The sequence below is a fragment of the Callithrix jacchus genome, chromosome 5, assembly GCF_049354715.1.
Source record: "Callithrix jacchus isolate 240 chromosome 5, calJac240_pri, whole genome shotgun sequence".
In the NCBI taxonomy this organism is placed as follows: domain Eukaryota; kingdom Metazoa; phylum Chordata; class Mammalia; order Primates; family Cebidae; genus Callithrix; species Callithrix jacchus.
The window spans coordinates 2,383,948-2,398,740 of record NC_133506.1 but is presented as its reverse complement, the minus strand read 5'-3'; the positions used below and the strand labels follow the sequence as shown (position 1 = coordinate 2,398,740).

The following is a 14,793-nucleotide window of genomic DNA, read 5'->3' as shown; positions in this document are numbered from 1 at the left end:
GGCATGATTTCGGCTCACTGCAACCTCCACTCCAGGGTTCAAACGATTCTCCCACTGAAGCCTCCCAAGTAGCTGGGATTATAGGGTGCACCACCATGGCTAATTTTTGTATTTTTAGTAGAGATGGGGTTTCACCATGTTGGGCAGGCTGGTCTCGAACTCCTGACCTCAGTAAAGGTAATCATTCAGGCTGAGTGCGGTGGCTCACTCCTGTAATCCCAGCACTTTGGAAGGCCAAGGCAGGCAAATTGCTCGAGGTTGGGAATTGAAGACCAGCCTGGGCAATGTTATGAGACCCCATCTCTACTAAAAATACAAAAATAAACTGGGTGTGGTGGCACGTGCCTATTATCCCAGCTACTTGGGAAGCTGAGGCAAGAGAATCACTTGAACCCGGGAGGCGGAGGTTGCAGTGAGCTAAGACGGTGCCACTGTACTCCAGCCTGGGCAACAGAGCTAAAAAAAAAAAAAAAGGTCATTCAATTGTCATGATATTCGTACTTGAAGGCCTATCTCAAAATCAGCAATATTTGTATTTAAACTCATCTCTATTTCTACCCAGCTTTCTTTTTTTCTTTCTTTTTTTTGAGATGGAATTTTGCTCTTATTGTCCAGGCTGGAGTGCAATGGCAAGATCTCGGCTCACAGCAACCTGTGCCTCCAGGGTACAAGTGATTCTCCTATCTCAGACTCCCAAGTAGCTGGGATTACAGGCATGTGCTACCACACCCAACTAATTTTGTATTTTTAGTAGAGATGGGGTTTTTCCATGTTGATCATGGTCTCAAACTCCTGACCTCAGGTGATCCACCCGCCTCAGCTTCCGAAAGTGCTGGAATTACAGGCGTGAGCCACTGCGCCCAGCATTTTTGTTGCTGTTGTTCAGAGAGCATCTTGTTCTGTCAACCAGGCTAGAGTGTAGTGGTGTGATCGTAGCTCACTGCAGCCTCCGACTCCTAGGCTCAAGCAATCCTCCCACCTTAGCCTCCCAAAGTGCTAGGATTATAGATGTGAGCCACCATGCCTAGTATATAGCCAACTGTTTTACTTCTACCCATTCTAATTTCAACTCTAGTGAATTGTATAAATGTAAACAAAGATGTCACTTTCCTGCTTAAAACCCTTCAGTGTTAATGCTCTCCACTCTCTCGGCTGACAGGACTTTACATAAAGCCCCAGACACCTCCACACTCTATGCTTCTTCCTAAAAGGCACCATGTTCTTTCTCATCTTCCGACCTAACCCTGTGGTGTCTATGCCTCAGCCCCTCCCCTACCCCCACCTCCTGCTGCCAGCCCTTCACCCAGACAACTCCTCACTCAACTTTCAGGTCTATAAGCCCTTTTTAAAATAAGCTTTTCCTGACCAACCAAGACCAGCTACATCCTCCTCGTTTTTCTTCCTCTAAGACTGTACGTACCCCACCCCCAAAGGACTTACCATGCTCCCATAATTATTAATTTAGGGAGCAAAATTCATAATAATTATTATTATCCCAAACTAGATTGTTATCCCCAACCCAAAAGGGATCCATGGGAATAAGAAACTGTCTACCTTAGGTGCTAACACAGGGCCTGGACAAACACTTGGTGAGTGAATACACCAAACTGAAGTAGTTATCACCACATAGGCCAACTTTAATAGCCTCTCCTGACTCTCTGTTTCCAGCCTCTCCAAGTTCCAGTCTATCCGCAGCTAGAGTTTTCAGCGATTTAGTTTCATACTACCTAGGACAGATAAACAGTTGGCCCTCTGCATCCATGGGTGGATTCAAGCAACTGTGTAGATATAAAATATTGGGTGGGGGATGGCTGTGTCTACACTAAGCATGTACAAAGGTTTTTTTTTTTCATGATTCCCTAAACAATACAGTTTAACAACTACATAGCATTACAGATGTGTAATATCTACATTGTAGTAGGTATTATAAGTAATCTAGAGATATTTAAAGTGTAAAGGAAGGTATGCATAGGTCATATGCAAACACTATACCATTTTATATAAGGGACTTGAGCATCTGTGGATTTTTCTATCTGTGGGGGTCCTGGAACCAGTTCCCCACAGACACCAAGGGACAATTCTACTTCCTTATTCCCATGGGTCTCAATGTAGTTGCAGATGACAAACACTCAGGTAGATCATACAGTGGATGGTAACTCTTGAATACTCTCAATGATTCCCTCCCTGCTGTAGAGAGGAAAAAATCTCTTAGCCAATTATCCAAGGTGTTTAATAATCTAGTCCACTCTTCCCATTTAACCTCTCCACACTTAACAGTAAGAATTTCCTATCCTGGAAAGACAGGGACCTCCTTGAGGTCCCCTAAACACTCTCAAGTCATTCCAGTGTCATGCCTTTGTGCTGCTCCCATTGCCAAATACACTCATTCTCCCTGCTACTCATCCAAACATAGCCACGCCTTCTAGATCTAGCAGATCCTGCTCCTTCACCCGGCTTCTCCCATAGCTCTCTCAACTCTCTGAATCCTCAGAGATCTAATCTGGATCACGCTTTGTGGCACTTGGTAAAGCACCAACATTCTGAGCTATGCTTTCATGTCTCACCCTATACTTTGTTCCCTTTAGCACCTAACACACAGGGAGTATGAGGGAGAGTTCTAGACAAGGCAGTAAAGCACTCTTTCCCTGCCTGACAATTATATTCATTCGTTCAGTCAATAAATGCCAACTGGCCGCATTCTCTGTGCAGACACCTACTATGTGTAGGTCAGTAAGAGACAGTTTTAACAACATTCTCTACAGGGTTGGCAACTGTGGCTTGACTCCTCTTCCCTCTACTCTCATTCCATAATTTAAATAGTTAACTAATATACTAAAGTAACAAAATTTAGAAACATGAAGTCTATTATCAATTTTTTCTTTTTAATTTTGAGAGGGGGTCTCACTGTTTCACCAGGCTGGAGTGCAGTGGCACCATCTTGGCTCACTGCAACCTCTGCCCCCAGGTTCAAGCAATTCTCCTGCCTCAGCCTCCTGAGTAGCTGGGACTACAGGTGCGTACCACCACACCCAGCTAATTTTTGTATTTTTTAGTAATTTTACTATTTTTAGTTTCACCATGTTGACCAGGATGGTCTCGATCTCTTGACCTTTTGATCTGCCCACCTCAGCCTCCCAAAGTGCCGGGATCCCACCTGCCCAGCCTATTATCAATGGTATGTTAAACAAGTTAACTACTCAGCTTTGGTAACCTCTGAAAGACACTATGACTAACCTTCCAAGGCCACTGGTGAGCCTAAGAAAGCATTATTTACATGTTCACATTTTTATCTTTTATTATTAGGACAGTAATGATAAAGAATATCCATTCCAACTCATGTAGGCTGAAATCACTGGTTGACACAGATTTAGACATTTTAAAAGGAAACAAAGTGAAAGACTTAATTTTCAAAACCATAACCAAATAACTATAACTTAAATGAGAACTTTTTATCAGATAAGAGTTATTTTTGGTTATTACTAAAAAATAAAAAATTGTGCAAAGTTCGTAACAGGCCACCTACCTGCGGCTTGGTGAAATTTTTGTCAGAACACCACTGAACAAAGTGTTGCTGTGCAGCATACAAACTCTTCGCATCTGTCTTCTTACAGTATACTCGAATCAGCTGCTCTGCAAATCTCTCTGGCAGAAGTTGTGAAACCTTTTTTTAAAATAAAAAGATTTCACTATCACCTTGAATTTACACATTGGAGATATTAGCGGGTGCCTAGGCTCCTAACTATTCCTTTTTTTTTTTTTTTTTTTTTTGAGACAAGGTCTCCCTCTGTCACCCAGGCTGGAGAGCAGTGGCACAATCACACCTCACCGAAGCCTCAACCTCCCAGGCTCAAGAAATCCTCTCATGTCAGCCTCCTAAGAGCTGGGACTACAGGCATGAGCCACCACGCCTAATTTTTTAAGTTTTTGTAGAGATGAGGTCTCGCTTTGTTGGCCAGGCTGATCTTAAACTCTTGTCCTCAAGTAATCCTCTCACTTCAGCCTTCCAAAGTACTGGGATTACAGGCATGAGCCACTGTGCCAGGCCCATTTTAATTGTAAAGATATGCCTTAAAACCTAATTTACATATAAAATGCTAATATAAATATTTGCTATGTGCCACTGTAGTATATTTGTTCTGCCTAAGTAGTTACCTGGTTTTTAGTAATCATTATCGCTTTGCTGGGGTCACTCTTACAATAGAATCGAACATGATCAATTGGATTCTTGTCTTGCATTCCATAATCCATGTTGATAACCTAAATAAAAGTAATACATAAGTAATCACGTAGCAACCAGGAGAACTGAACTCAGGGCTGAAAGGGCATCACAAGAAATTGAACAGAGGCTGAGTGAGGTGGCTCATGCCTGTAATCCCAATACTTGGAGACCGAGGCAGGTGGGTCACGAGGTCAGGAGTTCGAGACCAGCCTGACCAACATAGTCAAAGCCTATCTCTGCTAAGAATACAAAAATTAGCCAGGTATGATGGTGGGCGCCTATAACTCCATTTACTCGGGAAGCTGAGGCACAGAATTGCTTGAACCTGGGAGGTGGAGGTTGCAGTGAGCTGAGATCTCGCCAATGCACTCCAGCCTGGGCAACAGATCGAGACTCTGCCTCTAAAAGTAAATAAGTAAATAAAATCCCAGCCCCAGAAACCATTCAGCCCCAGATTAAAGTTCAACAAATAATTATAAAAGTATTCAACCACATTTGTTATAAGAGTTACTAAGGAAAAGCACAGGGTGTTTTGAAATGTTCTAATAGGGTACCTGATGTAGCCGACGGTGCCAGGAGAATGACTGGAAACATTTTCCTGGGAAAGTGACTTTACTAAGTGAGCAAGAAAGAAGAGAAATAGGCTTAGGTGAGAAGAGAAAGAATTGCAGACAGAAGAAACAGCTCAGAGGCAGAGAGGACTGAAACTGTCTCCTGGTCTAGCAACACTGAAGTCACTAGTGATCCTGGAGAGAGTATAGTGATGGCAACAGAAACAAGGTTCAGGAGAAAATGAGAAATACAAATTTAAGAGAAGGCAACTCTTAAAAGTTTGGCTGTTAAGAGGAAGCAAGATGTTAAAGAAAACAATTAGAGCAAGATAAGAGAAGTTAGTACTAGGGTTCTGTAACACTGTAGGATGACTATAGTTAACAGTAATCTTTTTTTTTTTTTTTTTTGAGATAGAGAGCCTTGCTCTGTCACCCAGGCTGCAGTGCAGTGCAATCTCAGCTCACTACAACCTCCGCCTCCCTGGTTCAAGTGATTTTCCTGCCTCAGCCTCCTAAGTAGCTGGGATTACAGGCACCACCCCACCCAGCTAGTTTTTGTATAAAAATACATCTCTACTAAAAAGTAGAGATGGCGTTTCACCATGTTGGCCAGGCTGGTCTCAAACTCCTGGCTTCCAGTGATCTGCCTGCCTCAGCCTCCCAAAGTGCTGGGATTACAGGCATGAGTCACCATGACTGGCCTAGTTAATAGTCATTTATTACAGTTAAAAAAAATTTTTTTTTTGAGACAGAGTGCAGCTGTAGAGCACATTCTATGTTCATCACTTCTATGGAAGCTTACAGTATTAGTTATCTCCTCCTTTTTGACTTTCCCAACAAAAAATTAGCCAAGCATGGTGACTGGTATCTGTAGTCCCAGCTACTTGGGAGGCTGAGGTGGGAGAATCGCTTGAACCCAGGAGGTAGAGGTTGCAGTGAGCTGAGACTGAGCCACTGCACTCCAGCCTGGTAATACAGCTAGACTATGTCTCAAAAAAACAAAAACAAACAAAAAAAGGCCAAGCAACTAAACAAACAAAACGTTAAAAACAAAAATTAACCAAGTGTGGTGGCATGTGCCTATAGTCCCATCTACCTGGGAAGTTGAGGCAGGATGACTGCTTGAGACCAGGAGGTTGAGGCTATAGCAAGCCATGATCACGCCACTGTACTTCAGCCTGGGACACAGTGAAAGACCCTCTCTCAAACCAAAGTTTAAACTAACATTAGCTGGGTGCAGTGGCTCATGCCTGTAATCCCAGCATTTTGGGAGGCTAAGGCAGGAAGACTGCTTGAGGCCAGAAGTTTAAGACCAGCCTGGACAACATAGTGAGATGCTGTCTATACAAAAAATTAAAAAATCAGCAGGCATGGTGGCACGTGTCTGTAGTCCTATCTACTCAGAAGGCTGAGATGGGGGGATAACTTGAGCTCAGGAGTTCAAGATTATAATGAGCTGTGATTGCATCACTGCACTTCAGCCTGGGCAACAGAGTGAGACCCTGTCTCTAAAAAATAAAGTAATTAATAGTAAATACAATAAAATTTAGTTACTCACTTACAGCAACCACATTTCAAGTACTCAACAGCTGCATGCAGCTAGTGGCCACAGAAAGGGACAGCACTGACCAAGAATATCTCTGTCACTGCAGAAAGTTCTACTGGACGACACCTCTCTAGAACACAAGTAGAATTACCCTAAGCCTTTGACAAGAACAAAGATGTTTCCCCACTATGCAAATGGGAATACTGAATACAGTTGTCGATGGAGGCAGGCTTGTTTCTTTGATGAGAAAGGTCTAAGGAGTTGCTATCTAATGGCCTATACCTATAGTTTATCTTGGAAATAAGAGCCAAAGGTTGGGTTATTCATGAGGATGAATACAGTTGGAGGTAGGAAGCATGGTAGAGGAGGGAGGATAGTCTAAAATGATGATGATGATGATGATTTTTTGGGATGGGGTCTTGCTCTGTTGCCCAGGCTGGAGTGCAGTGGCATGATCTTGGCTAACTGCAACCTCTGCCTCCTGGGTTCAGGTGATTCTCCTGCCTCACCTTCCCAAGTAACTGGGATTACAGGTGTGTACCACCACACCTGGCTAATTTTTTTGTATTTTTAGCAGAGATGGGGTTTTACCATGTTGGCCAGGCTGGTCTCGAACTCTGGACCTCAAGCCATTCGCCTGCCTCAGACTCTTTTTTTTTTTTTTGAGACGGAGTTTCGCTCTTGTTACCCAGGCTGGAGTACAATGGCAGGATCTCAGCTCACCACAACCTCTGCCTCCTGGGTTCAAACAATTCTCCTGCCTCAGCCTCCCAAGCAGCTGGGACTACCGGCGTGCACCACCATGCCCAGCTAATTTTTGTATTTTTAGTAGAGATGGGGTTTCACCTTGTTGACCAGGATGGTCTTGATCTCTTGACTTCGTGATCCACCCACCTCGGCCTCCCACAGTGCTGGGATTATAGCTGTGAGCCACCGCGCCTGGTCGCCTCAGACTCTTAAAGTGCTGGGATTATAGGCCTGAGCCACTGCACCCAGCCTCCATTTGGAGAGAAATGAAGATAGAAGGCCACTGCCAAGCTGGAAGAAGTGAGGACACAATAAACTAGAGGTCCCAATGAGCTAAGAAAGTGTAGATGAGGAGGAAAGGGGTTACTGAACAGAAAAGAGTATGTTTAAATTAGCAATTTTACAGGGAGGGCAGTTTTTTTTTTTTTAAGACAGAGTCTCACACTGTCGCCTAGGCTGGAGTGCAGTAGTGCAATCTTGGCTCACTGCAGCCTCCGCCTCCCGGGTTTAAGCAATTCTATTGCCTCAGCCTCCCTAGTAGCTGGGATTGCAGGCGCCCGCCACCATGCCCAGCTAATTTTTTATATTTTTAATAGAGACGGGGGTTTCACTATATTGGCCAGGTTGGTCTTGAACTTCTGACTTTGTGAGCTGCCCGCCTCGGCTTCCCAAAAGTGCTGGGATTACAGGTATGAGCATGGCACCTGCCAGGGAAGGCAGTTTTGAATGTTGATAAGGTCCAGGGTCTCACTAGTCTCAAACTCCTGGCCTCAGGTGATCCTCCTGCCTTGCCCTCCCAGAGAGACAGGATTACAGGCATGCATGACCAACCAGTCCAACCTGTACTGCTTTTTTTCCCCCCGCTTATTATATTACAGAAATCTTTCTATGTTAAAAAAAACTTTAATGTTTACATTATTTCACAGTATTTCCTATTGATAGACATATGTTTTCCTCCTAATTTTACACTACAACCATATAATAAAATACTTGTACTTTTTTTTTCAAAGTTAATTATTTCCTTAGGACAAATTCCTAGAATGAAAATTGCTGGGTCAATTAACATTTTAGAACATACTTCTAATTTGGCCTTGTACCAATTTACACTTTTATTTTCACATACTATATTACCAGAATTTTATAATGCTTTTGTTCTTATAAGTTTGATAGTAAAAAAATAATAATTATGTTCACTGCTCCATTAATTTTGCTTAATGTCTTATCCATAAGGTTAAACTTCTTTTCATGTCTACTAGTCATGAGTATATCTTTTCCCATGTGTAGCTTCTTTGAGTAGTTCTGATCCTACATCCTTTTGGAGACTGTACTCTTGAGAGAAAAACCAGATGGCAGCTGGAGGGACTGACCAGGACTGACCACTGCATTGAAGACAAGGGCAAACATGGCAGCGCCCAGGGGAAAACATTCTGGGGAGTGAAGTCTCACAGCCTCAGGAAATTGAGACATGAGATCTCTTTATTCTAATGAAACCTCATTTAGTGAAACAAGAAACCGCAGCTTGATGTGAAGATCTGAGGTACTTCAAAATCAGCCAAGTTAACAGACAGTGAGCCCGAGGGCAATTCACTCATAGCATCATTTGGCAAACAATGGTTATGAAGAGGTCATCCTTTGTTTATGAATTTTTCAACAACAAAATAATAAATAAGAGGTTTATGGGAAAAAACAAAAGGGGCACACTGCCCTGAGATTTCAGAGGAATAGAACTCCAAAAAGGATTTCCTATAGGAAACAAGAAAATGTGAGAAAGCTGTTTGGCATTCTCATTAGAACATGAAAAGACATCACAGCCTCTATGAAAAGGGGAGTCCCTGGAATCCTAGTATTTTGGGAGGCCAAGGTAGGAGGATCGCTTGAGCCCAGGAGTTTGAGACCATCCTGGGCAACATAGAGAGACCTATTCTCTACTGCGAGCCTGTCATCCCAGCTATGCAGGAGGGCTGTGGTGGAAAAATCACCTTGAGCCCAGAAGGTCAAGGCTCCAGTGAGCCTTGATCCTGACACTGCACTCCAGCCTGGGCTACAGCAATCCTGTCTCAACAACAACAAAGTAAAAAAAAAGCTTATATTGAAGGAAAAATATACACAAAAACAAAGAAGCAAACAACCCCACAACTTTTTCTTTTTTTGAGACAGAGTCTCGCTGTCACCCAGGCTGGAGTGCAGTGGCACGATCTTGGCTCACTGCAACCTCTGCCTCCCAGGTGCAAGCGATTCTCCTGCCTCAGCCTCCTGAGTAGCTGGGACTACTCAGGTGCATGCCACCATGGCCAGCTAATTTTTGTGTTTTTAGTAGAGACGGGGTTTCACCATGTTGGCCAGATGGTCTCGATTTCCTGACCTTGTGATCCACCCACCTTGGCCTCCCAAAGTGCTGGGGTTACTTTTTTATTTTTTCTTTTTCTATTTTTTCTGGAGTAGAGTCTTACTCTGCTGCCCAGGCTCGAGTGCAGTGGCACCATCTTGGCTTACTGCAACCACTGCCTCCTGGGTTCAAGTGATCCTCCTGCATCAGCCTCCAGAGCAGCTGGGACTATAGGAGTGTGCCACCACACCTGGCTTACTTTTTTGAATTTTTAGTAGAGACAGAGTTTTGCCATGTTGGCCAGGCTGGTCTTCAACTCCAGACCCATCTTGGCCTCCCAAACTGCTAGGATTACAGGCGTGAGCCATTGCACCTGGCCCCACAACTTTTTCCTTTGTGTTTGAATGCAGGCAATAAAAAAAATTAAAATGTATTACTTATGTAATTTAAAAATTTTAATATAGACAATGTAATCACATGAATTTTTTTTGTGTGGTTAATAACATTGGTTCTCTTTGTGAGGCCACAGATGACTTCCTTTCTTCTATCTTTCTGTATTTTTCTAAGTTGTTATAATGAACATGCACTACTTTGATAATGATGGGGTGCTTTATCTTTAAAAAATTATTCACGTATTTCTGGACTAATTACTTACATCCACTATAAAATGTTCAGCCTTCAGCTTTACTTCTAGTGGTACTTTGGGTTTAGCATCAGCAACCTCTTTTGGAAGACATTCATAGTTCTCCTGGAAAACACAATCCTCCATGTTAGAATCCATTTTTCATCGTTAAGTGTTCGAGCTACAAACAGGTTTCCTTTATGAAAATGGCACCTAAGAAAAATGATTAGAGATATCCTTAACAAATATCACTCCTACCAATGCCACCCTTTAAACAAAAAGAGCAATTTCTGTGAAAAATTATAAAAGGGAAAAAAAATCACCAGGCATGGTGGCTCATGCATGTAATTCCAGCATTTTGGGAAGCTGAGGTGGGCAGATCACCTGAGGTTGAGAGTTCAACACCAGCTCGACCAACATGGAAAAACACCATCTCTACTAAAAATACAAAATTAGCCAGGTGTGGTGGCGCATGCCTGTGATTCCTGCTAATCGGGAGGCTGAGGCAGGAGAATCACTTAAACCCGGGAGGTGGAGGTTGCAGTGAGCCAAGATCATGCCATTGCACTCCAGCCTGGGCAACAAGAGTGAAACTCCATTTCAAAAAAATAAATAAATAAAAAATAAAAAACCAAACAAACAAAATTTACATTTAAAAAAATGTGGCATTAACCTATTAGTACAACAAGAGAAAGTAAAGTATAACCCAAGAAATTATTGAGGTAGGATGTGGTCATCAGTATGATTTGTGTTATGGCTTTCTGGCAAAGAGAAAATCCTTCACAAGTAGGAGGTGAAAATAGATATTTGAGTTAAAGAAGACAGGTATGTGCCATCTGGGAGACTGATATCCTGTGAAGGAACCAAGTCATTGAAACAGGTCACCAAAGCCTCAGTGAAGCTCACGCCGGCACTTTATTAGAATCTACCCAAATCGGAGACCCACTCTCATTTCCTGAATGAGAGCAAAGATTTGGAGTTAAGTTAGACCTTGCTTTTGAATCCTGGCTAAACATACTTTCATGAGCAAGTTATTTAATCTCAGCAAAGTCTCAGTCTCTCTATCTGCAAAACAGGCCTAAGAACCCTACGCTGCTGTGAAGATTAAATGAGAATTAAAGTAAAGCACTTAGTACAAAGTCACAGTATCATGATAGGTTAGTGGTTTCCTCTTGGAGGACAGAGATAACCTTTCACTAATGGAAAGATGCCTGATAACTCACCCTTTTAATCTTTATTTGTCCTGTTGGCTGGGTCTCACCCACATACTTGTATAAATTACGGTATTCAATACTTTTTAAAATCTCTCGTGCCGCCTTCAATTTGGGATCAGTAGAGTATAAAATCTCCAGAAAAATGTTATCTGCCAATTTGATGACATTTCAGTTATATTAAAATGAAAACACAGAGTTAAAGAGTTCTATAGTGCTATGCTACTGAAATGATCTTAACAGGCAGTTCACAAACGTAGGTACATTATTATTTTAGCAATATAAGAAAATGTTTTAAAAGACTTAAGTGAAAAAAACCATTTAAAATTGTTCCAGTTGGCCAGTCACAGTGGCTCTTTTTTTTTTTCTGAGATGGAGTCTCTCTGTTGCCAGGCTGGAGTGCAGTGACACAATCTTGGCTCACTGCAACCTCCACCTCCTGGGTTCAAGTGATTCTTTTGCCTCAGCCTCCCAAGTAGCTGGGACTACATGCGCACACCACCACACCTGGCTATTTTTTGTGGTTTTAGTAGAGATGGGGTTTCATCATATTGGCCAGGCTGGTCTCAAACTCCTGACCATGTGATCCATCCGCCTAGGCCTCCCAAAGTGCTGGGATTACGAGTGTGAGCCACCTGTAATTACAAGCGCCTGGCCTCTTTTTTTTTAAGGAGACAAGATCACGTTCTGTAGCCCAGGCTGAAGTACAGTGCCACTATCATAATTCACTGCAACATCAAAGTCCTGTGCTCAAGCAATCCTCCTGCCTTAGCCCAAGTAGCTGGAACTACAGATGTGCACCACCATACCTGGCTAAATTTTTTCTTTTTTAAACAGGGTCTCGCTCTGTCGTCAGGCTGGAGTGAAGTGGCACGTGATCATGGTTCACTGCATCCTTGACCTCCTGGGCTGAGGCAATCCTCATGCCTCAGCCTCCTGAGTAGCTGGGACTATAGGCACATGCCACCATGCCCAGCTGAACTAAAACATAGTTTAAATGTAAGTATAATTTGAAAAAATTAATCTTCCTGCCTCAGTCTCCTGAATAGCTAGGACTAAAGGCACATGTCACCACACCTAGATGAAGATGACTTTTAAAAATATGGCATTACTTGCTTTATTATGAAAATTAAAAGCAAATATCTTCAGCTTGTTCAATTTTTTCTTGACTTTTATTTTATTTATTTTATTTTTGAGATGATGTCTCGCTCTGTCATCCAGGCTTGATACCAGCTCACTGCAACCCCTATCTCCTGCTGATTCTTGCGCCTCAGCCTCAGTCTCAGTTGCTGGGACTACAGGCACCTGCCACTACACTCAGCTAATACTTTGTATTTTTAGTAGAGATGGGGGTTCACCACGTTGGTCAGGCTGGTCTTGAACTCCTGACCTCAAGTGATCCACCTGCCTCTCAGCTTCCCAAAGTGTTAGGATTACAGGCATGAGCCACCCTGCCTGGCCTTACATATATATTTTTAAAGAACAATGTAGCTGGGTGCAGTGGCTCATGCCTGTAATCCCAGCACTTTGGGAGGCCAAGGTGGGTGAATCACCTGAGGTTGGGAGCTTGAGACCAGCCTGACCAACACGGAAAAACCCCGTCTCTACTAAAAATATAAAAAATTAGCTGGGCATGGTGGCACATGCCTGTAATCCCAGCTACTTGGGAGGCTGAGGCAGGAGAATGGCTTGAACCTGGGAGGTGGAGGTTGCAGTGAGCTAAGATCACGCCATTGCACTCCAGCCTGGGCAACAAGAATGAAACTCTGTCTCAAAAACAAACAAACAAACAAACAAACAAAAAGCAATGTATATAGTTTTTATAATTTAATTTGTTCTCTATTATTATTATTTTTGATACAGAGTCTCACCCTATTGCCCAGGCTGGAATGCAGTGGTGCAATCTTGCCTCACTGCAACCCTGACCTCCTGGGCTGCAATGATCCCCCAGCCTCAGCGTCTTGAGTAGCTGGGACTACAGGCACACACTGCCATGGCTAATTTTTAAATTTTTTGTAGAAAAAGGGTTTCACTATGTTGCCCAGACTGGTCTCAAACTCCTGGGCTCAAGCGATCTGTCTGCCTTGTCTCCCAGAGTGCTGGGATTACAGACACAAGCTGCCTTGTCTGCCTATTATGTATCTTTTGATTAAATTTACTGAAATGTAATGTGAAGTCTGTCAAGTTGAATAATAAAAATTTGGGCTTGTATTTTACATGTCTTTTCCCCCCATTTCATTTTTCTAGTAATTCATTTTTATCATACTTTACAGAAATATCAATCTGTAAGGGTTGGTAATTTAAGAAACTGGCTCTACAAAGACAGTTTAGGAGGAGCTAGTTTAGGTTTCATTCAGTTAGTGTGCAACAAATAGAATCCAGCAGTGGTAGAACAGCAGCACTCTAGGCAGGAAGCTACAGTAGAATGATTTGGTCGTATCTTAGGTCATTTGGCTTCTGTTGTTTTCTCCATTTTCAGGGCCTCCAGCCTTTCCACTGATTTTGTAAGCTATAGGATTGCTTTCCAATTTAATTTTTATTTTTTGTTTATTGATTTATTTTTAAGACAGTGTTTTGCTCTGTTGCCCAGGCTGGAGTGCAGTGGTTGCATTGCCTTGGCTCAATGCAACCTCTGCCTCCTTGGTTCAAGTGATTCTCCTGCCTCAGCTTCCTGAGTAGCTGGGATTACAGGATGACAACACACCTGGCTAATTTTTGTATTTTTAGTAGAGATAGTGTTCTACCATTTTGGCCAGACTGGTCTCAAACTCCTGGCCTCAGGTAATCTGCTCATCTCAGCCTCCCAAAGTGCTGGGATTACAGGCGTGAGCCACTGCACCTGGCCTAATTTTATTTTTAGTTAAATGGTTTCATAATTTTTAAGTAAGAACTCTGACTGCTGTACAGTTTTTGTTCTACTTCTTTTGCTTTATCTCAGTCAATACTTTCCCACAATGAAGAACCACCCGTGGCACCTTTACCTCTCTTTCCTCCTTCCCACACTAAACTGAAGATTTTGTTTCTGCAAAAGTGTGGATTGATGTTCCTGGCATCTTGTGTTTTTGCAATGAAAATAATCTTAAATGGCCAAGTCAGTTTGTTGGTATTCAGGTATATTATAAGTTAAATAATGACAAGTCTGGGCAACATAGTGGGACTCTGTCTCTACAAAAGTTTAAAAAACTACCCAGGTGTGGTGGTATATGCCTATAGACCCAGCTACTTGGCTGAGGCTGAGGCAGGAGGATCACTTGAGCTCAGGAGGTTGAGGCACCAATAAGCTGTGATGGCACCACTGCACTCCAGCCTGGATGACAGAATAAGATCCTGTCTCCAAAAAATAAAAAAAATAAATAAGAATAAAAGTAAACACTTAAATAATGGGCCGGGTGCGGTGGCTCATGCCTATAATCCTAGCACTCTGGGAGGCCGAGGCAGGCAGATCACCTGAAGTCAGGAGTTCAAGACCAGCCTGGCCGATATGGTGAAACCCCCATCTCTACTAAAAATACAGAAATTAGTGGGACATGGTGGGCTATGCCTGTAATCCCAGCTATCCAGGAGGCTGAGG

The 14,793-nt window shown here is 42.8% G+C and overlaps 1 protein-coding gene across 5 annotated transcripts in view; it reads right to left on the bottom strand.

Annotated features, from left to right (window-relative positions):
* The window catches only part of SAMHD1 (SAM and HD domain containing deoxynucleoside triphosphate triphosphohydrolase 1), a 72,167-nt gene that overhangs the window by 12,529 nt on the left and 44,845 nt on the right, over positions 1-14,793 (bottom strand). For all 5 annotated transcript variants that reach the window (XR_013535012.1, XM_078371014.1, XM_078371013.1 and 2 more), the window contains 4 exons: positions 11,235-11,374; positions 10,045-10,137; positions 4,153-4,257; positions 3,524-3,661 (listed from right to left, as the gene is read on the bottom strand). Coding sequence is in view for 4 of the 5 variants with exons in the window: in XM_078371014.1 (XP_078227140.1) it covers positions 3,524-3,661; positions 4,153-4,257; positions 10,045-10,137; positions 11,235-11,374 (476 nt within the window). In the remaining variant the exon portion in view is untranslated. The remainder of the gene's footprint in view (positions 1-3,523; positions 3,662-4,152; positions 4,258-10,044; positions 10,138-11,234; positions 11,375-14,793) is intronic.